The sequence below is a fragment of the Ochotona curzoniae genome, unplaced genomic scaffold, assembly GCF_017591425.1.
Source record: "Ochotona curzoniae isolate NIBS_2020 unplaced genomic scaffold, NIBS_Ocur_1.0 contig_2688, whole genome shotgun sequence".
In the NCBI taxonomy this organism is placed as follows: domain Eukaryota; kingdom Metazoa; phylum Chordata; class Mammalia; order Lagomorpha; family Ochotonidae; genus Ochotona; species Ochotona curzoniae.
The window spans coordinates 8,413,993-8,438,926 of NW_024465553.1; the positions used below are offsets into that span (position 1 = coordinate 8,413,993).

The following is a 24,934-nucleotide window of genomic DNA, read 5'->3' on the forward strand; positions in this document are numbered from 1 at the left end:
CATGGGACAGTGGAGGGATGGGACTGTCTTCAGGCTGGGACTGCTGGGTCTGTAAGAAGAGAGAGACACGGGTCCTTTTCCTGGGCCCACATGGAGAAGCCATCTGTAGGCCAAGCAGGGAATTCTCACCAGGAACCTAACCTGTCGGCTCCTTGACCTTGACCTTCCCAACCTCCAGGAATGCGAGAGACAAACCGTGGTCATGCAAGTCACTTAGTGGCACACAGTGTGTGAAGGCAGCCAGGGCCGTGTGACTTGGGCTGCTCTTCATTCTAGTTACTGCAGTTGATGGAGTTGGTGTTGATGAGCTTTCTGCACTGCGCACCGTGTGTGTGTGTGTGTGTGTGTGTGTGTGTGTGTGTGTGTGTGTGTGTGTGTGTGTGTGTGTGTGTGTGTGTGTGTGTGTAAGTCTCACATCACATGAGCATGTTAGGAGACAGACTCGGTGGCTGACTTGCCCTGCCTGTTGCAGGATTGGAAGCAGAGCCTCGTGTCACACACAGCTGTGACTCAGTGATCCCGGCTGATGAGCAGGTGATGGTGTTCATTGCTGCCAAGAAAGATCTCCTGTATTTTTTATCTCTGGGGGCAATTAGCAAGTGGCCACAACGCAGGAAGCAATTAAAACATGAGTATCAGGGGTGAGCTTTTTCCCCAAACACTTGGCCTCCGGTGTCTGGGAAAAGAGGAAAATCTTCCACTCACACCGCATCTCCCTCGTCTGCATTTCCTTGTCTGAGCTGTCGTCAGCTGTCAGCGAGGGCGCCGGGTGTTGAGCCTGCCCCTGAACCTGCCGAGCCGAGGACAGGAGACGGGACAGGATGGTCAGGGCTTGTGAGCTGCGCCTTCGGTTTGCCCGTTCTCTGGGCGATGGGGTAAGAGGGGCACGTACCCCAAGGCTCACCTTTGCACATGGGCTGTGTGAACCAGTCCCACTTTCTTGCCTTCCCCTCCGATCAGCTGTGAGAAGCTAAAGGGAACATTTGGCAGCTCCCACTCTCTTTGCCTCGGTGTTGGGAGAGAGATCTGTTTCAGCTGCTCCTGGCTCGGGTGACAACACTGGTGATGAGTGAGCCCCGCCTTGCAGAAGCTGATAGATGTGGGCTTTGAATAAGATTCATCACACAGAGTCTAACGTACAGTAAGGTGATGGGGTTACGGCTTGTAGACCTGCAGACCCTATAAATGCACAGGGATCAATAGGTGCTACGAGCATGTTTATAATTTATATCCCATTTCCTTTTAGCAAGGACTATTCCACAACTTACCAGATCTGTTACAAACAGGCTGTTGAAGTGAAAGTTGAAAATAGACAAACCCTGTGGAGGAAAGGGAAAGGAAATATTCCAAATTCCTAGCTAGTGTGTTTGTGGAGATTGAGTGTCCTGGCAGCCAGTGCAAAAGTGGAAACTCAGCCGGTTACGTAACTGCTTCTGTGGTCAGTTCAAGAGATAACCCCCAGGTGCCAGTCTTGTTCAACACGGAACATAGAACCATGTACCATCTGGCAGCGTGTTTGGCAGCCTTAGCTGCAGCTCAGAAGGTGGACTAGAGCGTTGGTCATGACCTCACCCTTCTCTGCCTCTGGCAAGCTCCTGTTTATCTTTTGGACTTTGATCATGGTCGCCTCTTCCAAGAAGACCTCCCTGACCCTCTCTGTCCAGGCAGGGCTAGGTCCCCCTCTTCAGTAGAGATCTAGACAAGACCACTCTCTTGTTGCTTCTTTCATCACCAGGCTAGGTGTTTCTAGGATTTGATCCTGCCATTGTGGCATATGTGTGACCACTGTACAAAGGGAAGCTTTTGGATTGAGGTTAGAAAAGCAGTTTTCTGGGGCTGCTGTGGTGTGACTAAAAAAGCCGCTGCTGGCTACTCTGGCATCCCATGTGATGCTGGTTCACGTCTTTGGCTGCTCCACCTCTGATCCAGCTCCCTGCTAATGTTCCTAGGAAAGCAGCAAAAGATGGCCCAGGTGCTTGGTCCCCTACCAGCTGTGTGGGAGACCTGGATGAAGCTCCTGTCGTCTCTTGGGCTTCGTATCAGACAAGAAGCCTCCTTAGTGCCCTTGGCTTGGTCTTTCTGCTGCTTGCGGTTCTAGAAAAGTGCCCAGTGTCTTCAGTCTGTTGCATGGTGGGGTGAGGACCATTCCCAAAAAGTTCATGTTTGCCTGGAGCCTTCTTTCATTCGGGTCTTTGCAGGTGTGATGAGCGTGATGAGATTACCCCAAGTGCAGGTGGGCCCTAAATTCCACAACTTGTATAAGAACAGGAGAGGGGACACACGTGGCGAAGGCCGTGCGACTGAGAGGGCAGAGCTGGGAACGCTGCAGTCACAGCCAGGGAATGCCGAGGTTTGTTGGGAGCTAGCAGGAGCCAGGGAGGGGCCAGAGGGCCGTTCTCCCCTAGAGTCAGCACGGGGAGTAGGCCCTGTTGGCTTCTTGGTGTCAAATTTGAAGCCTGCAGGAAGACAAGATTGGTTTATTCTGAAAGAGTTAGAGAAGAATAGGGACCCACACAGGGAGTAGGGTATCTTCCATCTGCTGGGTCTCCCCCCAAGTGGCCACAGTGGCCAGAGCTGGGCTCATCAGAAGCCAGGAGCTTCCTCTGGGTGTGTTTAAGGTAACAGTAGGTGGCAAGGCAGTTTAAACCACAGTCTGCAACACTACCAGGCCATATAAATGCTAGTTTCAGTGCCAGCTCCTTCCTTCCCATCCAGCTCTCTGTTAATGTGCCTGGGAAGGCAGCGGAGTGTGGCTTTAGCACTTGGGTCCCTGCCACTCAGGTGGGAGATGAGGACACAGTTCCAGGCTCCTGGTTTTAGTACTGGCCCAGCCCTGGCTGCTGTGGGGATGGAAGGGCAGTCCCTCTATCTGTTGCTCTGCATTTCAAGTTAATAAATATGGGGCAGGGTGGAAGGCAGTGTGACAGAGGGTGTTTCAGAGAGAGCTCGTCCTTCCACTGGTTCACTTCCCAAATGCCCAGAATGGCTGGAGTAAGGCGAGACAGAGGGCAGGGGCCTGGAGCTCCCCTGCCACTTGGATCTTCTGTGTGGGTAGTGGTTACCTGAGGTCTTAGGCCATCATCCAGGTAGAGCAGCAAGAAGCTGAACTGAAATGTAGAGTTGCCAGGACTTGAGGCATCCCCTGGTGTTTGAGCTCGTGTGTGTGTGTGTGTGTGTGTGTGTGTGTGTGTGTGTGTGTGTTGCAGCTGGAAAGAAGCGCATTCCTTCCTTGCTGGTTTGTCCTTTCCCCTGCTCGCCGCCCCCTCCTGCCCATCTCGCTGGAAGCTGCATGCGCCATGACACGTCTCTGTTCATAAAACTGCAGACATTGATAAAAGGCCCCTTTTCCCAATTAATATCAGAAAGCATATGAGTTGCTTTGTATTTTTGTGGGACATATGCTTAGTTCAGACTCCCTGAGGTCTTATTCAAATGATGGAAAACCTGGCCTCTGCTTTGTGATTCACAGATGGTACTGACTCCAGCCAAAAAAAAGAAGAGGGGGAAAAAAAGGCTGTGTTCTAAACACAGAACCACTTTGACGTTCCGAGCAAGATGGGGTCCAGGGAGGGTGTTGGATGGGCCCTTCCTCTGTCTACCTGCTGGACGCCTTACCTGGGCTGGGGTGAGGTGGGAGGGGTCTTCTGTTCCTTTCACTCGTCTTGCTCAAGGTGACCTCTGAGCATTTGTCGAAGCTTTCCCTGCTGCAGACAGCACCCTACAAAGCTGTGCTCACCATCCCATTTTATAGGTTAGGAAACCAAGGCTCAGAGGAACAGAAACAACTGCAGATGGCACAGGTTGGGAGTAGCAGAGAGCAGTATCTGAGCTGGGCTGCTGAGTGCCTCCTCCTCCATCTCCAAGGAGGTGGGTACCATTTGTTGGTAGAGTTAGGACAGTGACTTCTTGACGCCTGGTGCAGAGGGCACTGGTGGGAACAGAGCAGAGGAGGGCATGGGCAAGGCTGGGGGGATTGGAAAGGAGCTGGCCTCACAAGGGGCAGCTGCTGATAGGTGCCACCCATGAGTGGAAGGTGGTGTGGCAGGAAGCCAGGTGATGCATCGGGAGTTCCACTGAGGATCTGGACCTGCTCTTGTGGGGGTCTTGGAGGGAAGAGAGCAAGGGTCCAGGGCTGCCCAGAGGAGGTCAGGTTGGGGCCACAGCCTATTAGGCAGCAGGGAGGGAAGTGCATTTGGTCTGCGGGGTTGTGGGAGAGAGACTGTGACAGAACACAGTCTGGCCATAGAGGCATGGACTCGGGACCCCAAAGGGTGATGATAGAAGCCAGGGTGTGCTCTGCAGGTGCACCAGGCTGGGCTTTGGGCATGGGTGGGAATGTTTGGCAAAGGGCTGTGGCCACCATCAGTAAGCTTGCAAGATGGGGTGCTTTAAGCAGAGACTTTTTTCTCTCCCGATTTTGGGGTGTTAGCAAGGTTGGTTTTTTCCAGCCCTCTTTCCTTGGATTGTTGGTCTCTCTCTCTCTCTCAGATTGATTTATGTATTTGGAAGACAGAGTTAGAGATTTTCCATTTGCTGGCTCACTCTCCAAGTGGCTGCAGTGGCAGGGACTGGTTCTGGTAGAAACCAGGAGCTTGGAATTCCATCCAGATCTCCCACCTGGGGGACAGTTGCCCAAGGCCTCAGGTATTCTGCTGTCTTTCCAGACACATTAGCAGGGAGCAGGATTGGAAGTGGAGGAGTCAGTGCTGGAATGTGGGCTCCATTTGGGATGTTGTAATCGCAGGCAGGGGTGTAACATGCTGTGGCTGCTCTGGCTGCTTGTTTGTTGTTTTTAAAATCAGGATCTAGTGGTGGTGTCAGTGTCATGACTGGAACTTTAGGTCTTTGTAAATTGCCTTGGGGCTGGAAAGACACTTCCCTCCTTCTACTCCCATTGGCTTGTTTCTGTTGCTTTGGGCACTCTCCCACAGTTGGGCTGGTTTCCTTGTAATGTTGTTGGACCTGTTCCAGTGTCCCTCTGGAGGCCAGAGCTTGTTTGGGTGTGAGGTTGTAAGAGTTGTCCGGTGAGGCTGGAGGCTGTGCAGGCCTTCATGTTGCTGCAGGTCGCATTCCTGGGCTTGGTCTCCCGCCCGAGGTGCGGATGGCCTGAGCTCTGTCCAGTGCAGTGCATTTTCCCTTGGCGTTTCAAACAGTCCATGAAGAGATGGCGTGGCGCCCGGCGTGTACCCAGTGACCGTTGTCACCTGAATTATTTCGCTGGGGCTTGCAGAATTGTTGTTCTCATCCTGTTCTTAGCAGGTAATTCCCAAGGAGGAACGGTAACGATGACGTTTTACTTAGAAGAGGCACGCTGTAATCCCCTTTGCTTTAATGGGGATGTTTATAACTCTGTAACTGTGGCCCTGGTCTCCTGATTGCTGTCTGCTCAGTGTTTTGTAATCAGTGCCAGGAGCAGTTCTGCTGCTCTGAGGATGGCAGGTTGGATGAAGGAAACATGTGAGGTGTCTTCCATGTCCCGCATAGCCTTGAAGCCCTTCTCTGCTCTTCCCTGAGTGTTCGGGGCTTGTCCTGCACTTTGCATTTCCCTGTGTGGAATCATCTGTTTCATGGTCATTGTCAGCAAGCGCTACAAGGAGAAAAGCAGTTCTGTAGTCACCCAGGGAAAGCCCAGATTCCTTCCGGGCAAGCGGAATTCAGAAACACTCTGGGGACACCTTGTTCCTCATGGCCGGGGACTCAGTATCTCCTTGAGTTCATATGGGTAGTTCAGTCCGCAGGTGCATCACTGATTTTGAGCCCCCCTCCCCCGTTTTTTTAAATTCTTAGCTCTTTGCTGCTAATGTTTAAAACATCAACATTTATTTGACCTCTTCTGTAACATACAAGAAATAGCTCTATTTCTGTATACTGTTGCTGTCTTCTATCTCATCAGTATTGAGGAATTCCTTCCTGTGAGGTTATGTTGCTGACTCGCTCCTCTCATTGGATTATCCTTTGCCATTTGGGTGCCGAGTGGTATCCCAGCTACTCCACTCTGCTCCAAAGCTCCCTGCTCGTGTGCCTGGGCAAGCAGTGGAAGATGGCCTAAGATGAAGGACCTGCCTGTTGGCTTTGGACTGGCCCAGTTCCACCCTTGCTGCCATGTGTGAAGTGAACTAGTGCATGGAAGATCTCTCTCTCCTTCTTTCTATAACTCTGCCTTTCAAAAAATGTAAATGTATGATTTGCTTTTTAAAAAGTCCACTTCTGAGGCATATTTTGCATAAAATATATCCATGAAAATGTGTTTTCAGAGGCCCTTGATGTAGCATAGTGGGTTAAGCCACCACCTATACTGCTGGCATCCCACAAGGGTACTGGTTAGAGTCCTGGCTGCTCCACTTCCCATCCATCTCCCTGCTAAGGCACCTGAAAAAACAACATAAGGTGGCCCAAGTATGAGGGCCCTTGCATCCACCTGGAAGACCTGGAAGAAGCTCTTGGCTTTAAGTTGGTCCTGACCTGGCCATTGTTGACATTTTTGGATAGTAAACCAGCAGATGGAAGCTATTTCTCTCTTTGCCTCTGCCTCTTCCTCTTTGTAATATCATCTTTGAAATAAATGGAGAAATCATTTTTTTTAAAAAAGTGTTTTGAACACTCTGTGTATTCTTGTATAACTACAAGCATAGTCAATATGTGAAACATTTATAAAAAACTTTTTTTTTTGAAAGGCAAAATAAAAGATGAGGAGATAGAAGGAATGAGTGAGAGAACAATCTTTCACTCGTGACTCCCCAAATGTCAAGGCTGGGCTTGGCTGAAACTAGGAAATGGAATTCTGTCTAGGTCTCGCAGGAGGGTGGCAGGGATCCAAGCACTTGAGCTTTCATTTCTTGCCTTCCCGGGTGCACAGACAGGAAGTTGGCGTGAAGGTGGGGGAGCCAGGACTGGGACCAGGCCTTCTCATATGGGGTGTGGGCACCCTAAGAGGCGTCCTATCTCTGTGCCCCTATTTATCTTTTCATTTTTCCTGAACTTTCTGTAGTGTTCTCATTTATGTAGTGACTTTTGCTTTCCTCAACACTGTTAGGGAAGGTATGAGTGAAATGATTAGAGAATCTGTTAACACGAGCACTGTGCCAGGTGCTGTGCTTGGCACTGTCGTGAGAGTGAGCAGGCACTGCTCCTGGGCTTTGTAGTGAGCAGAGTAAGCTGGTGCTTGTGTCCCAACTGCTGCGCTTTGTAGCTGGCTTCTTGCTCCTGTGCTGGGAAAGCAGCAGGTGGCCCACGTCATTATGTTCCTCCCACCTGCTCAGCAGACCCAGATGGAGTTTTCTGTCTCCTGGCTATTGTAACTATTTGGGGGGGGGATGCAGTCCCTTATTCTAAATCCTCATCATCCAGGACAGATGAGGCCCTCGCACCCACTGGAGAGCCCAGCTCTCCCTGGAAGCTGGGATAAGCTATCTCTAGATGGTCTGGCTTTAGGTAAAGTGGTCCAGCCTTGGTCTTCATGGAGCCCCGATCCAAACCCACCTGCAGCCTCTTCTATAAAAGAATGCTTAGCATTATGTGCTCAAACAGAAAGAATTGGAAAATGTTGTTTGTAACATTGTGATGTAAAGACAGTTTTGAATAGATTACCTGGTGATTATAGAATATCGGTGTATGTTATCAGGGTTCTTTGAGGGGAGGGGAAGGTTTGTTGGAGATATTTTTATTCCCATGACATAGCTCGTGGTTGTTAAATTTGCAAGAGTGGGTTTGCCTTAATTTCCTGTGGGTTGCCCTGACCTAATACAAAGATGTCAATGGTGTTTGAGGACTTTGACTGTCCAGTCATAAATTCATGGACATTTTGATTGTAGGGTGTCCTTGTGATAATGAATTCCTGCCATGTGATCCTATCAGCTCTCTATAGTGTTTTGAATAAGAAGCAGAGAGCCTCCTGGACACTGTTGTCCCATTTGCGATTTTTATGTGCAGTCAGAGGGACTCTGAAACCTAATAGTGATCATTGATGATGTGCTTATAAAAGCATTCTTGGAGAGTATTTTTAGCAACTGCATACTTTCCTGATACTGTAATTGAGTTTTCATGTTTCAGAGCTTACTTTTCAAGAAGATGCATTCTGCCCTTTCAAGGTATGCTTTGTAGTAAATTATCACGGGGCATATTGGTGGCATACTTTATTTTCCCTGCATGTTAGCTATCCTCTATGACTTTAGGAAATTGCAAGGAAATTATGGTGTGCCTATTGTGGCATGTAGATTCCAAGAGTGAAATTCTAGGGTAATCAGTTCTGTGTTTTATTTCGTCAGTCACGGTCCTGGCAGGAGACAGATGGCTTCTCAAAGAGAAATATTGGAGGAGGGTTTGCGGAAGGATTCGTTCCTCCCAGTGTGTAGGGATACAGGACAGCAGCCAGGGATGGGTACTCCCAGCAGGTGGAACGTGGCAGCCTGTGCTCAGGGGCTTCTGTCACCCCTGGGTAAGGAGGGGTGCTGCCAGAGCAGCGGATGCAGATCTGCTGTGAAATGCAGGGGGACCAGAGTGGCGTTTTGGGTTCTGGCGTATTTGTGTGATATTTATTGGGTGAGCATCCCTTCATCCAAAAATCTGCCTTGGATTTCAGAGGTTTTTTTGTATTATCGTTGCTCATTTTTGGAATTAGAACTTGGAGGAGAAAGGGGCTGATCTTATGGGTGATGGACTTAATTTATGGTCAGAAAGCCAGGGAAGTAACACCCTTGCCCTCAGCTTCCTCCCAACCCCATTTTCTCTCCAGTGTCTCCCTTTGGGAAGCTAGAATGTAGGTTAGTGAGCCTGGGAGCCAGTGGATGTCCTAATGTAAGTCTCCTGGGACTAGGGGCTTGAGGGGAAAAGGCAGGTATGGCCCTGTGGTGCTGGTGGAATGTGAGGGTGCTTCTAAAAAGCTGTGGAAATTTTAGTGCCAACAAGTAAAAATCCTGGCATAGTTTCTTTATAACTGCTTCTTAATAAGTATATGTTTTTGTGAACTTTTTGAATTGGCCCTCAACCTTTTTTTAATTGCACCCAAATACATATGTTTTAATCCCAATTTTCCATGAATTTTTTTGAAGTCCTCTTCTATACCCAGCACACCCAGCCTGCATTTGGGAAAGGACCAATAACCTTTGCAGTGGCTCCCACGAACCTTGAGCATCTGAAGGATTTGTTTGTGTGAGGCCTGGCTCATGAGACATGAATGAGGCTCCTGTTGATCTTAAAAGGAGGTGTCCCATGTCTGTCCCCCTGTATCTAAGAATCTTTCTCAATTAAAAATGGCTGAACAGAACCTGAAGCTCTTTTCTGCTGGGTTCTGATGGTCTTCACAGCTCAGCATTTGGTAGTTACTCTCCCATCAGTGGAAGAGGGCACAGAGTCCCAGGAGATCCCTTCCCCAAGACGAGCCATAGAGATGAAAGGAACAGAGCTGGAGTTTGTGGGCACTGGGTGTCGACAGCTCTGCGTGTGCGAGGAGTCGGTGCTGGGTGACTCTGGGGGTACTACCTCCTCGATTCTCTAAGGCCCACATGACTGGAGTAAGCTGTTGCTGCTTCAACATTGTAAGCAAACCAGTTATTATCAAAGAGGACAGTGAAAACGGCAAGCTGTCCTTTAGGCTTGCCATGGGGTACGCGTTGTAGAAGATTGGGGTCCTGTTCTGGTATTGTGGGCACCCACTTTTGGAATGCCCCGTGGATATTTCTTTGTATTTTCTTCAGAGGTTGGAGCAGTGCTCTATGGAGACAGCCTTCAGTATTTACAGTGAACCCCAGAAGGACACAGGTTACCAGAAACTTGCGTCATGTTGTCACTGTGGTCTCTGCACATCCCAGACCCCAGAGACCCCAAGGGCTTGGTGTAACTTAGAGCTTTTTTTTTTTTAATTTTTAATTTTATTTTTTAAAGTAGAGAGTTGCAGAGAAACAGAAATAGTGTGTGAAAAAGAGATTTTCAATCCACTGGTTCACTCCCCAGATGGTCGCAATAACAGGAGCTTGGCTGGTCTGAAGCCAGGCGCTTCCTCTGGGTCTCCCCTGTGTATGCAGGGCCCAAGGCCTTGAGCATCCTCTGATGCTTTCCTAGGTACCAATGGCTAGATCAGAAGTGGAGCAACTAGGATTTGAACAAGTGCCCTTATGGGATGCTGGCACCACAGGAGGAAGATTAGCCTGCTGGGCCACCACACTGGCCTTTATAGGTGGAGGCTTAACCTACTACACCATAGCCCTGCGCTGGAGCTGTATTTCTTTTAATAAACAAATTTGGGCCATTCTCTACTGTTTCCCAGGCCACAAGCAGAGAGATGGATGGGGAGTGGGGCAGCCAGGACTCTAACCAGTGCCCGTATGGGATCCTGGCATGAGCAAGGGGAGGATGTAGCAAGTAGGCTATTGTGGTGGGCCCTGATGTAAATTATCAAAAGAAGGAGATTGTAGCTGGGCGTTGGTGTAGCAGTGAGATGGGCTGTGGACATCCTACAGCCTAGCTCAGAGTCCCTGGTTTGAGTCCTGACTCCATCACACTGGATTCCAGCTTCTTGCTAAAGTGCACCTCGGGAAGGCAGCAGCGTTGGCTTAAGGACTTAAGTTCTCTTCCCCTCCCCCCCCCCCCAAGTCAGGTGAAATTTCTTGTTCTCAGCTTTGGCCTAATCCACCCTTGTGTGTTGGAGGAATGTGGGGAATGAACCAGCTGGTGGAGGATCTCAGTCTGCCTTTCAGAAAAAAAGATTATAAAAAAAGAAATACTGAATTTTTAAGAGTAATTTTTAAAAAAGATTTCTTTTTATTGGAATGTCAAGTCACATTTACAGAGAGAAGTAGAGACAGAGAGATCTTCCATCTGCTGGTTTACTCCCCCAAGTGGCTGCAAGGTCCAGAGCAGAGCTGATCTGAAGCTAGGAGCCAGGAACTGCCTCCAGGTCTCCCATGCGGGTGTAGGGTCCCAAGGCTTTGGACCATTCCCCATTGCTTTCCCAGGCCACAAGGAGGGAGCTGGAGGGGAAGTGCAGTAACTGGGACACGAACCGGCACACATGGGATCCTTGCACATACAATGTGAGGACTTTTCACCACTAGGCTATCACACTGGCCCCAAAATTTTGAATTTTTGCAAGAGAAAGATATTGGATTCTCCCTTGTTCTCTGTCACTCCTTTTGGAATGTGTCTGCCAGACCAAAGCCCTTTATCTGCTTGCTGTCTTTAAAATTTCCTCTAAAGGCACCCAGGATTTTCAGAACCTTCTTGTCAAGTGGATTCAGAAGCCATGTGTCCCATTTGGAAATGTTAGATGTGTACCAGTTGTCCACACTTTGTCTGGGTCTGGAAATCCTCAACCACCCTTCACGCAGGTGCAGGAGCCCTCCCCGCCCCCACCAGTCACACACCTGCAGTCAGGCCTCCCACAGAGCCAGGTTGAATCCTCCTGGCTGGATGCTGTCATGGGCAAGTCCTGTCCTTTGCAGAGCTTGTTTTGTGGCCCTCTATGGCCTTCTGGAGCTTGTCAGAGTCCTTCCTCAAGTTATTTTGGGCCATGTGATATATTGGATCACTCTCAGAAGTTTGTTCTGCAAACAGAAAGTTGATCTCTTATCTGCAGCCGATTGCCACATGTCGGCAACACAAATATAAAATTGTAATGATGACAACGGGAGTAACTTTTGACTGTGATTTTTATCTGAAACACAAGGTAACCAGAAAGCATGTGTGTGCAATATCCAGATCCTTGGATGACCCGGAAGTTATTCCTGATTGGACCTGAGGACGTGTGGAGTGGTTGTGGCGGATGGCCACTCACCAGTTGTGTTTGTCGTGCAGTGCTTCTGTGGTGAGGGTACAGGTTCCTGCGTCAAACTGCTCGGATCTGACCTGCATCAAGTTAGCAGACTTAGCCTTAATTTCTTGTGAGGTCTTAGTACTTCCTAGGCTTGCTGGGAGAATCCTATGAAGTCATGCAGCTGCGTTGGTTAGTCTCTTCTCAGCTCATGTTAATGACATTGGTGGCGACAACGGTGTACTCACTACCACACCATATGTGTGCGTATGCCTGAGATTCAAGCTGGGTGGAGATGTAAGCCAGGTGCCTCAGGAGTGGGCTGTTTCTTGGGCTGCCAAACTTTCATAATCGAAGCGTGGTCTAAGAGTGAAGTAGGTGAGCATCCTTGCACTTGCCTAAGTATCTGACCTTCCGGTTCCTCTCCTTCTCAAGAGGGATGTGGGTGTGTTGGTTGGAGGACTCCTAGAAGTCAAGTTCAGTAGTCGTGAACCTGGGGACAGAAAGGATTCCTGCAGCTGGATGCTTACCTTTGGTGGCCTAACCCAAAAACCTGACCCTTGCTGGGCTTATCCTGCCCTCAGATTGGCCCTCCCTGCACCCCCTGGGGTTGTTCCCTGGATGAACCTCCACCTGCTGGTCTGGAGGACTGCTCTCAGTGTATCCCACTGCCTCAGGTTGCAGGAAGTGCTCAGGTGAGCTGAGCAGCATCCAGGAACAGGTGTGCTCAGGGCCCTCCTGAGGTGCTTGGTGGGCCTGTGCCTGCGCCCCAGGTGAATCCCAGCGGGGCAGTTTTGATCCCCTCCCCACCTGCATGATGTGGGGTGGGATTTCCTCATTCAGCTCCCCCATGTGGCACTCCCAGGGCCATCAAGGATGGCCTGAGGACAGGCCAGAGCACTGGTGGCACCTGTCTGCAACAGCCCTCTGGGAGATGAAGCATGACTGGGGAGGGTTTCCAGGCAGCAGACGTGTGTGTGTGTGTGTGTGTGTGTGTGTGTGTGTGTGTGTGTGTGTGTGTGTGTGTGTGTGTGTGTGTGTGTGTGTGTGTGTGTGTGTGTGTGTGTGTGTGTGTGTGTGTGTGTGTGTGTGTGTGTGTGTGTGTGTTGGGAGGGGGAGGCTGGCCCTCTTGCACAGCCAGAGGCGAGTGCCTGTTCCTGTGTGGACCACTGCTGTCCCCAGGGGCAGGTAAGAGTCCTCTCTTCCTTCTCTCTTCCTTACCCACAGAACACAGAATTACCTCATTGACTGGATCCATCTCTCCATCCATTTCCTTCTCTCCTTTTTCCCTCCCTCTGAGCCCTTTTTTGTTTGTTTTTGTTTTTGAGAGAAGCAGAGAGGGGGCAAGAGAGAGAGAGGAGAAATTGACTTCCCCACTCAGTGATTCACACCCCTGATGCCACAGTGGCCAGAACCGGCTGGGCCAAAGTTAACAGCCATTACTGCTCCCTCGCAGGGTCTGCCCTGGCTGGAAGCTGGAGTCTAGGATCCAACTCCAGGACTGCAGTGTGGGATGGGAGTGTCCTTACTGCCTCGCCTCTAATATTGCCTGTGTTTCTTCTGGAGTTTTGGTTAGCAACTTCTCTGTCCCCTGGCCCCCAGCTCTGGCCTCCTGGGGTCCTGGCCGCATCTAACACTTAGCAGAGCTTGAAGGGATGGGGAACTTGCAGTGGTATTTGGTCCTTGCAGTGTCTCCTAAATTGGACGAGGGCTGGTATCAGCGATATCTTTATAGCTCGATGCCAAGGTATCAGTGTGCACCCACCATTGGTCTGAGAGTGCCCTGTGTTGTCAGATACGCTGAGTTAGATGCAGTTTACCCTGAAAAGTGGGAAGTGGGGGTCAGGCAAGGTGCGGCTGGCTGCTCAGGGCTTGGAGTGGCTGATGGGTTATTCCGCCCAATGACCCACCCACTCCTTCAATTACAAACAACCCAGTGCCCTTGTTTTATGGCGAGAACATGCTTTGGTTGATTTTTGTTTTTAAACAGAAAGTCATAAACGTGGCTTTCTAACTGAGGGCGTGCATGCTGTAACTTGAACTGTCACCCGGCCCAGGTATTTTCAACAACTTTCAGTTATGGAAATAAGGTGATCAAATGGTGTGCCAGTTTGATAAGATCATATTGGAACATTTAAAAATAGATGAGTAACTAGGGACAACCAGCGGCAACAGTGGCATGAGATGGGCCACTTGGAATCCAGCCCAGGATGGCCCTGTGTTCAGAGCCACGTGTGTCTGCATGACTGCCAATAGAACATTCGTTATCACTTACAGCTTGGAGTCACCTTAAAGGTGGTGCAGTTACTAGAAAGAGTGCAGGTTCATGGGAGGGCTGGAGGTGATGGTCAGCCTCGCTTCCTGTCCGCTTCCTGCAGTGTGCTTCTCATGTCCCTTGCTGGGCCTCAAACTTTGCAAACAACAAAAATTTCATAGATATGTCAGTGTAATAAGTGGCTTCAGTTGATTTAAACGTCAAGTCAGTTTGCCCTTAAACTTAAAAGATGCATAAAAGGCAATTTAATGTCTTTCATTCTCTATCTTTGCAGTTTGCCCATGCATTTTGTTTTTACATGAAAGGCAGAGTTAGGGAGGGAGGGAGAGACACAGAGGTTGTCCATCTGTTGATTTACTCCCTACATGGCTGCAACTACTGGGAGCTGGGTTGGTGTGAGGTTAGGAGCCAAGCGCTTGGACCAGCCTCTGCTGCTTTCTCAGGGCCAGGGCCAGGCCCTGAATTTTACTTTTAAAATGCAGTTTAAGATGCAGCCAATGAGGTCCCTATGTGATAGCCTAGTAGCTAAATCCTCACCAGGCATCCTCTAGGATCCCCAGTGGATGCCGGTTCATATCCCAGCTGTTCCACTGCCCATCCTGCTCCCTGCTTGTGGCCTGGGAAAACAGTGCAGGATGGCCCAAAGCCTTGGGACCCTGCACCCGTGTGGGAGACCCAGAAGTTCCTGATTCCTGGCTTCAAATCAGCTCAGCTCTGGCCACTGCGACCACTTGAAGAGTGAACCAGCAGATAGAAGATCTTTATCTCTGTATTTGCTTCTCTTTGTAACTCTGCCTTTCAAGTAAAAAAATAATAAAATAAATATTAAAAAAGTTTTTCATTGAAAACAGTGATTATTACAAAAAGGGGAACATCAGCCTCATTTCAGACAATTTGATACCACCTTTGAGACTTGTTTTGTATCAGATGTCATGCAGGACTTTTTGAAATCTTTGTGTGTGTGATTCTGTTATTGGCAGGGCAGCTGCATTGCCTCGTGGGTTTTCTGTGTCACACATCCTGTGCGTGTACGACTGCTTGCATACGTGGGTTTGCACTGTTGGGTTCGTTTGAGTAATAGTTTGAGCTGGCGTAGTATGGCTGCTACAGTGTGTCCGTCGGATTTTTCCTGTGTGTTTTGTATTTTTAATTCTTTTTACCTCTTCTCTGTTTTGGTCATACTGGGAAGTTCTTAGAAGAGGGAAGTAGTTGAGCCTTGTTTGCAAACCAAGGACAAGGTGGCGGTGGCTGAGAGGATCTCAGGCTGGATAAAAGGGGTTCTTTGACTAGTTCTTGACTGCTTGGTTGGAGTGTGAGGACAGATGCACATGCTGGTGTGGATGCGTGTGTGGGTGCCTTTGTCTCATGAGAATTCACCAGTCTAGGTTTTGATTGTGATTGTGTGTCGATGTAAGACGACTTCAAAAAGTTCCTGAAAACTGAAATTGAAGTCTGTCTTTTTTGGTGCAATACGTTTTGAAATCCATGTATAAGAGGGGTGTTCAAAAAATGAAGTCATTCTTGGAATATGTCTCTCTCATAGCTGCTATGAAGAAAGCTGTGCATGAGTTTCAGACTTGTTTGCACCAAAATAAGCCAAGCGTTGTAATGCCGTGTTCCAACTTGTTGCAGTGCCCCATTTACTTGTATTTCGGGTGCTTTGTTGGTCATTTTATTGTTGGGCATTGTCAGGGTACTAGCGTTTGACTGTTTTTTGGGGGGGGCAGGAACCACCAGTCCAGAGACTATAAAAATTTAACTCTTTCCAATCCAGACAAAACCACAGTGTGGCAGCGTCTGTGACCTGACATGCCCAAATGTGTCCTTGTGCAGCCTTCCTGGCCCCTGGCAGGAGACGCTGGTGGCTGGGGCAGGAGAACATGACAGGCCTGGCTCAGTAAGGAGCAGCAATTCCTGCACAGGCGAAGCCCTGCTGACTTCCAGTCAGCTACCTCCACACAGCTTTGCTGCACAGGATTCTCCTAGAGATTAATTTGGATTTAGGCAAATCATGGGGGTGATTTGGTTTTTATTTAGGTATTCCAAGAGATTATTGACTCTCTGGGGAGATGAGCAACACGCGCGCGCGCACACACACACACACACACACACACACACACACACACCAGTCCAGCACCTCTACTGTAGATGAAACATTTACAACAAGCCTTACATCCAGCCATGGGTGTTGAAGGATTCGTTCTTCACCCACCTGCTTGGGCCCATCTTCCCCTGTATCCACAGGCAATGGGTGAGCAGACAGACCTCCAGGATATAAGAGCTCAGGGTGTTAAGATCGTCCCCCGAACTTAGGTGTCTGAATGTCACGCAAGGGACACACACTGTTGTGATTCCTGGAAATCCACAGCAAGAGTGGAGGCGATTTCCATTTGAGGGTCACGTGGCTAGTGAATTTGAAATAATTCTGTGGGATCATGTGGACTCTGTCTCCGGCTCTTGATGCAGAGAGACCAGGGTGGTCTTGCACGTCTGGGCTGGAATCCTGTGCTGGCCTGCCTGCCTGCCTGCCTGTGGGATCCACTCTCGGAAACTGGGGCTGCGCGGAGGCACACAGGACCACATAAATTTGCGGGGAGGGTAGATGTTGGCACAGCCATTAAGATACTGTTCACCTGCCTTCTCTATTGGAGTGTAAGGGTTCAGGTCCCACTTCCGCTTGCTTCTTTCAGCTAAGGTGCACCCTGGAGGCAGCAGATGGTAGCCCGAGTCCTTGGCTCTCTGCCACCACTCGTGGGAGATCCAGATTGAGTCCCACACCCCTGGCCGTGGCCTGTCCCAGCCCTGGCTCCTGCAGGCATTTTTTAGTGAATCAACAGTTGGAAGACCTCTTTCCATCTCTCATCTTCCCCCTCTGTGTGTGTGTGTCTACCTTTCAAATAAAATAAAAGCTTCTAAAATTATTAAAAGGAAATAATTTGTGTTTTTCATTTTTCTTGCTTTTGGGGGAAAAACAGAGTGAGACTGAACATTTGAAACAATGTAAGCTAAAGGAAGTTTAATTTTTCTCTTCTAGAGTCATTCTCCCTATTTTGTTAAGGGAATGAACAATGAGGCACCTTGGAAGAAATCTTTGTCATCAGTTTTGTTTTACTTCGTTCTGTCTCTTTCCTCTTATAGGATTATTTTAATATTATTGAAATTGAAGAGGTTCCCCTGGTATCTTTAGACTAGAAATGACACCATTTAGCACACACGCAATATGCCTTTCAGAGTCACTCGCCTGTGAAACCTTTTTGTTTTTAATTGACTTGGTTGGGGCAATCGTTCTGTTTTTCATTTTTTCTTTCTTTTTTTAAAGTTTATTTTCATTGTATTGGAGAGGTGGCAAGATATTTCCCATCTGTTGCTTTACTCCCAGATGCCCACCATGGCTGACTGGAGCTCGATCAGTCTTCCCATGTAGAAATAGCTGCTGGAAGCTTGGGATGGAGAGGGTAGTGTGGGCACAGACCCACACCGTAACCTGGGATAGAGAGTGGAGTGTGGGTGCAGACCCCACACCATAACCTTGGATGGCGAGGGTAGTGTGGGCACAGACCCCACATCATAACCTTGGATGGAGAGGGTAGTGTGGGTGCAGACCTCACACCATAACCTTGGATGGAGAATGGAGCGTGGGTGTAGACCCCACACCTGTCACATGGGATGGAGAGTGGAGCGTGGGTGCAGACCCCACACTGTAACCTTGGATGGAGAATGGAGCGTGGGTGTAGACCCCACACCTGTCACATGGGATGGAGAGTGGAGCGTGGGTGCAGACCCCACACTGTAACCTGGGATGGACAGTGGAGCGTGGGTGTAGACCCCACACTGCAACCCAGGATGGAGAATGGAGCGTGGGTGCAGACCCCACACCGTAACCCGGGATGGAGAGGGTAGTGTGGGCACAGACCCCGCACCTGTCAACATGGGATGTGGGCAACCAAAGTAGCAACTTGAACCCTGTGCTCTCATGTACCAGTCTTGAAGCTGACGTCATGGCAATTTGTTCTGAGTTTTTGCTGTGTTATCTAACTTCCACCACAGCTTGTGTGAGTGAAATGGATTGGGTACCTTTGTGGGCTGGGTGCTGTATTCCTCCTGGGACACTTAAGCCTTAAATGACTTCTGGGGGAGGAGAGTAAGCGCTCTGAGACTGCCAAGGAAACCATGAGAGAGCCCAGAGGGCAGCAGTACAGACAAGGACCAGGCAAGCCAGCACCCTTGCAACAGGGTGCTTTCTGGAATGCTCTGGCAGCATCCCTGGCCCTTCTCACAAGCACATGGATGTGCAGGTGTGATTTGGTGCTGTTGCCTCTCACCATGTCCAGTGCCACTGCCTGAGGAACAAGATTTCACACAGGGAGCATGGCGAGGAGAAGCATGGGAGAGACCCCAATTTCAACGAGATGTTGGACAGGCTACACTAAGCCAGGAATATGGGTGCCTGGCAGGTCCCCAGGAGGAGCTGGCATGGGTGGTGTACACAGGTAATTGTGTCTGTGTGTGAGTGCATGAATGTGTGCTAGGGCACCCCATGGGGCCTTGATGCCCAGAGCCCAGCGTGTCTCCCAGTGGCCAGTTCTTCACTTTGAGTTCCTCCCCCATCTGAATGCATCTCCTAAGAAATGCTACCTTTGGACCAAGGACGTGTCCCAGCAGTCACCACAGGCAGTTCTTATCGGATGAAACCTGTATCATCTTGCACAGTGACAAGTGCCTGCTCTTGTCAGGTGGGACCCAGCATCAGGGACAGCACCACCACCACCATCATGTCACTGTGTGCCAAGCCCCATGCTGTTCCTTATCGTTCTCACAGCCCTCCTGCCAAGTGGGTAGCAAGTTCCTCTGATTTCACAGATGATGACCCTGAGGCTTCTGCTAGTTAAGCACCCGACTTGAGCTTCCAAAGCTGGGAACTGGAAATAGGACCTAGACTTCTGGGCAACCACGTCCATGCCAACCAAGCAAGGGTGATCCTTTGAAAGGGATGATAATGGGCTTTTCACCCGAAGCACAGGTGTGGGGTCCTGACCCCGCTCAGGAAAATGGAGAAATGATGCTCTATGTTGGTTAATTTCTGAAAACATAGTCTTGAAGCATAGAATGATGGCTTTTGGGATAAATTAATCTGACCATCTTTTATGCAAGGCAAGGACTTAAGCCATTAGGCTACTGCACCAGGCCTATGTCTGCCTATTTTTAAAACAGAATAAATAACTAAAATTTAAACACACCCTAGAACCTGTTCTGTTTTTATCCTCATCCTCTCATTATCAACAATTGGGGCTGTTTGTGGAGTAAACCTCATTCTTTGTAACTGCCTTTCAAATAAATAAATCTTTTTGAAAAAGTCAGATTTGATTTCATGAAAGACATGAACCAGTGGTTCCCTGCCTCACAGGTAGGGCCTCTGTTGGCCATTTTCAGCTGCCTCTGAGCCTCACACCACCTCCACTCCACGCTACCAGCAAGGCCTCCTGGACTTTCTGTGGCACCGCGCTCTGTGCAAAGCCGCCCGGGAAGTGTTCTTGGCTCCAGCCCTCCCATTCCTGCGGGGGCACAGTTCTTGGGCTTGCTCCTTTTGACTTTTTTGACTTTTCAGGAGGAGTAAGAAATGAGATACTTGGGTCAGGCTCTGTAGAAACCTTAGGCTTGGCTTGCTGTTGTTCCGTTGTCCTTCCATGGCTTTGTTCTAGGTTTTTCTCAGTTTAACATTAAGCAACCCCACCCTGAAAGCCACCTTGATGGGGAGTGGGAGGCGAACAGAAAACAAACAAACAAAACAAAGGCCCTGGGGTTCCCAGATAATCTCAGAAAGCTTGGGTTGCTGGCTGCTGGCGGCGCTCCTGGAGCTCAGCCCACGCTCCTGCTGCTCGGGTGCCTTTGTGTACCGGTGATCTGGACAGCTCCCTGGCCCAGGACCCGTGGGGTTCCAGCTCCTGGAGTCAGGCCAGCCCCCTGCAGGGCAGGAGCAAGTTGACAAGCCTTTGTGGTTGTTTACCTTTCTCAAGTTTGTTGTTCCCTGGCCTCCCTTCTCTCGGTCTCCTGCCCTTCTTCCTCCTGCTCCTTAGCTTTGGACTTTCTTCTGAAAAATGTGCTGCACAGGTGGGTTAGTGTTCCCCAAGGAAAGGCTGGAGGGTCCAGGATTCTGAGGGTGGCCCACCTGCTTTCTTTGGGAAAGTTTCCTCAGTCCCCCCTCTGCCCAAACTTCTCTGGATTCTAAAATATATGAACATGCGTGAAAGGAAAGGCTGCACTTGGGCCTTGAGCTTGGCAGCAGTTGGATTCTTTTACATCTGCAGGATTACACGGGGAGCCTTGTTGTTCAGCATAAACAGGCTGCCTGGGATTGGGGTAGTCGCGTGAGTCATCCCCTCTCTCAGTGCACCTGCTGTGAGCCTGTTTGCCGAAGTTGACAATGAAGAGTGGGATGGGCTCTCTGCATTAGTTTTTTGCCCAAACTTCTACCTTGATGGCTGAAGTAGGTATTTATAGAATATATGTAAGGATTTTAGGAGTAACTCACTTTTAATATCCCTTTCAGAAGATTCTCCTGGACTTGGTTTCCTGTGTTAAACAAGTTTTCTTGTATATTTTGTGAATTTTGGAAGACAGCCCCCATTTCCTTGTAGGACAACACTTCTGCCTGTTGGCTAGGGTGGGGATGAGTTTGAGTCATCTTGACTTCTTTTCTCTCTAAACCAGTCGGTATTTAGCAGCAACCCTCAGCCAGCCCTGTGAGTGGGCTTGGTCCCATGAAAGAGTACAGGCAAAGCAGCCACTGCCCAAGAGGCTCTGCCCGTGCCAGGAAGCCTCAGGGGACCAGACACCTGTTATCAAAGATGTTGCCCAAAGCCACCAACCACAGGAATGTGGACATGCCTCAGAGGAACTCTGGCTCTCTCTGCCCCTGGAACATTGGCATTTTTCACTTCTTCCTTCCCAAGTTCCAGCTCCCTGCAGCCTGCTGTGCACCAAGGGATCCAAACACAAACCCCGGATTCCAGGGCCTTACAGCATGGCTGCCTGCGGCTGTTACAGAACTCTGTTCCAGAACTGTGAACGTGGTGCTTTAGCAAGGAAATGGGGAGGGGGGAGGCGCACGGACCAAGTAGATTGCTTTTCTGTTTGTTGTAAACTGATATCCATTCCATGTAGTTTATCAGTGTAACTTATTTCTAGAGCAGGATTGTAGCATGGAGGGGGACTTGCCCTCTTCTCGTTCTGGCCGTCAATAGCTGACATAGGAAAAGCCCACACTTAGGGGAGGGCGCGGCTGTTGTTCCAAGTTGGTATTAAAAAAATAGTAAAGGGGTCTTATTTTTCTTTTTTAGTTTGGATCTGAAAATTGTACTATGATACATCAGCATAATTCTATAATAATATTCGTATTTTTGTTTTTTGAATATTTTATGGTGTATTTTTTTTGTCACGGTGCAGTATTTAAGACTCTGAGATAGTCAGCAGTCCCACGAAACATCTAAGTAACTTCTGGAACAGCTCTGCATCTGCTTGCTGCAAACATGGACTACTCTACCTGGACTAATACATGTGTGTTTTCATCTTGTTTTCAGAGTATTGGGAAAGGGTCGTTATGGTGCATAGACCCAGAGTATAGACAAAATCTAATCCAGGCTTTGAAGAAGACACCTTACCACCCACCCTCCCAGGGGCTCAGCAGGCCCCCCACCTCTCCTCAGGCATATCAAAGGTAAGCCTTTCAAACTCTTTGGGGGAGGGTGGGCAGGCTCCTGAAATTGTGAGCTACTTTGGCAGAGAAATGAATTTAATAGGCTGTATGAGATTTAAAAATATATATATACCTTCAGATCCATGGGGAGGAAAGCAGGTGTCATCAGGAGGCAGATCCGTTGGATTTCCTGCAAACCTTACCTGTCTGCTGCTGGGAGAGGAGTGTGGCTCCTGGAGGCATCGTGGTGGGTCCTGCAGCGTCTCCCTGATCGCCCCACTGTGTTTTCTTGGGTTGAAAGCACAGGCCTGAGTCGAGCGGAAGGCTCAGACTTCCCTTGACCTGGCCAGTCTCTGCAGATGCTGAGGGACCATCGCTTGTTGTCCTGCCCGGTCTCCTGGGAGATGCTGCCGCTAAGGGATCATTTTGTTGTGGTTACTTGGTGTTTGCCTCTTCAAGGAGAACAATGGAAGCTGTTCCCCCACTTAGGTGCCTGTTTGTTTTTGAGACTGTGAGGTCATATGTGCCGTTTTTACAAGTCTGTAATTGAGGGGTGGGCAGCAGTTAAGGACTCTGTTGTCATGTTTTATTTTATTTTATTTTTTTAAAGTTTTATTTTTATTATTTTCTATTGGAAAGGCGGATGTACAGAGAGGAGAGACAGAGAGGAAGATCTTCCGTCCGATGATTCACTCCCCAAGTGAGCGCAACGGGCCGATACTATGCCGATCCAAAGCCAGGAGCCTCTTCCGGGTCTCCCACTTGGGTGCAGGGTCCCAAAGCCTTGGGCCGTCCTCTGCTGCTTTCCCAGGCCACAGGCAGGGAGCTGGAAGGGAAGCGGGGCTGCCGGGATTAGAACCGGCGCCCATATGGGATCCCGGGCATGCAAGGCGAGGACTTAACCACTTGCGCCACCGCACCGGGCCCTGTTGTCATGTTTTAAAACATCAAATGATACTAGATGAATGAACCTGATCACGCAGAAACAAATTACAAATAGATTTTTCAAATTAAAACAAAAAGAAAAACTGTTCTTTTTCTTTCTTCTTCTTTTTTAATGCAAAAGGCAGGGGGAGAAAGAAGTAGATCTTTCATCTATTGGTTCATTATCCAAATGGTACAGTAATGGGTGGGTAAGGCCAAAAGCAGGAGCTAGGAACTCGGTGCAGGTCTCCCCTGTGGGAGCTGTCACCCACTGCTTCCCCGTGTGCACATTAGCAGGAAGCTGAACTAGCAAGCAGGGCCAGCACCTCAATTCAGGTACTCCCATAGGGCATGTATGTCTCCCAGTCAGCGTCTTGCCCACCACGCCAGTGTGCACCCTGTAAAGTGAATTTTATCTGTATATAGTGCTTGGGTTTGAATTGCATATCTCAACCCTACAAAGCTGTTTCTTGAAAGGACACAGAAATGTTTTTGTGGTAGCCACTCATTCAAGAGTCACGATGGAGGTCAACTATATGTGTACGTTGATTAGGAATGCATGATGTCATAGATTCCAGTGGTTCTGCAGCGCGCCCGTTGCGGTCTTCCCGTCTGATGTCTGTTCTGCCGGGGACACACAGAGTGAGCCTCTGAACTGGTGTTAATCAAGTTCTTGTGCATCTCAGTCGAGAAGCGTTCCGACATGGGCCCCAGACAATCAGTCTTCAGCAAGAGACAGGGAGGAACAGCTGGGCTCTCTGGGAAGACTGCTGTATGTCTGCCTTTGCTAGGCGATTAGCGTGATGGTAGCCATAGCAACGGGAATGTCTCCATAGTAACACGTAGCTGAGACAGGTGCAGTTGCATCACAAGGCTGTTTGTTGCCTGGCAAAAGGACAGGCCATTAGGACTTAGATATACGCTGTTGCCTTAGAAACAAATAACCCTACATAGCAACTACAGTTAGTTTCGAAAGGTTTGGGGAGGGGATGGGTTTAAAAAAAAGAGAGATTGTAGCAGCTTTTGTCTGTGTTCATAAAAATCAGTGGAAGCATGCTTTATTTGAAATGACAACTTGAGGTCATATAGCTGTAGGAGATAAAATGGGATTTTCCAGAGCAGCCCAGCCAACCTGGGAAAAATGACCAGAAGGACAGAGCCATATGCTTGCCTTTCTCCCTGGGGTTGTGGCCACTCCTGCAGCGGGAGACAGTCAGGCTGGGGTGAGGCTTGCTGCTGTGCAGGGAGGACACTGGGCACTGAGATTTATCCCAGAGTCTCATGGTGGCTGGTCGTTCTGCTGCTCTCATCCATCCCCATGTACCTCCCAGACCCTTCCCTGGCCTTGCTGTGTGCACCTGGCAAGTATTTCCCATGCCTTTGCTTGCTGTGATTGGGTCCTGTGTGCTAGTGGTTCACGGAGGCCAGTTTTCTGTCACCAAATGTGGATCTCTGTTTCAGGAAAACGCAGTGATTATTGAGTAATTTGAAAGATGAGAGCTGATCTCTGCGGGGTTACAGGAGGAAAGGGGAACAAATGGGTCTTGGGGCCAGTGACCTGAGCTGGCTTTGGCCTAGTGGTTGTGTGTGTGTGTGTGTGTGTGTGTGTGTGTGTGTGTGTGTGTGTGTGTGTGTGTTAATAAAGGTAGGAAAATGTAGAGGAAGTAGAACTATGGTAATGAAAATAATTTCCAAATACTTGATCCTGTGCTGCAGGCCTAGTGGGCCTGGAGTGGAGAGTGGGGTGTGGTTAGCACCACTTCCCCGAGGTGCCGAGGTCATGGCCGGGGAGTGAGATCCAGCCTGCTTCCTCCAGGCCTTCACTCTGTGAGAACGCGTTGCTGCCCTTTCCCGGAGACAGTTGTCCCTTCTCCGAAGGTCTATGGTTTCCTCTAGTTGGGGACAAGTGCAGGGAGCTGGGAGGCCCTGCACGCTGTTACTCAGGAGGATGTGGTCTTTGGCTCAGTTCTAAGTCACTGGATCACTTGTTGTTGTGCCTGGGAAGATGGGAGTAAGACAAAGCCATGCACGAAAGGGGGGACCAAAAAGCACCGTCTGCTGGTTTCACTGTGACACAGGAATCGCCCAGTGGGGAGGAGAGGGGAGCGGGAGTGGAAAGCACTTGCCTCTCCCAGATCTGGTTGCTTAGCATGCAGAAGCTGATGGTGATTATGCCAGGGGGTAGTTACTGCTGGTGCCTGCAGGTGTGCTTGGCAAGAGGCGCTCTGCACCCAGCTGCAGGTGGCTGGGAACTGCTGGGAGCACAAAATACCCCCAAGCCTCACCGGTGTCCAAGCAT

At 49.4% G+C, this 24,934-nt stretch overlaps 1 protein-coding gene across 4 annotated transcripts in view; it reads left to right on the plus strand.

Annotated features, from left to right (window-relative positions):
- Positions 1 to 24,934, plus strand: part of FOXN3 (forkhead box N3) — a 333,022-nt gene that overhangs the window by 169,050 nt on the left and 139,038 nt on the right. For all 4 annotated transcript variants that reach the window (XM_040975179.1, XM_040975177.1, XM_040975178.1 and 1 more), the window contains one exon: positions 21,596 to 21,732. In XM_040975179.1, coding sequence (XP_040831113.1) covers positions 21,596 to 21,732 — 137 coding nt within the window. The remainder of the gene's footprint in view (positions 1 to 21,595; positions 21,733 to 24,934) is intronic.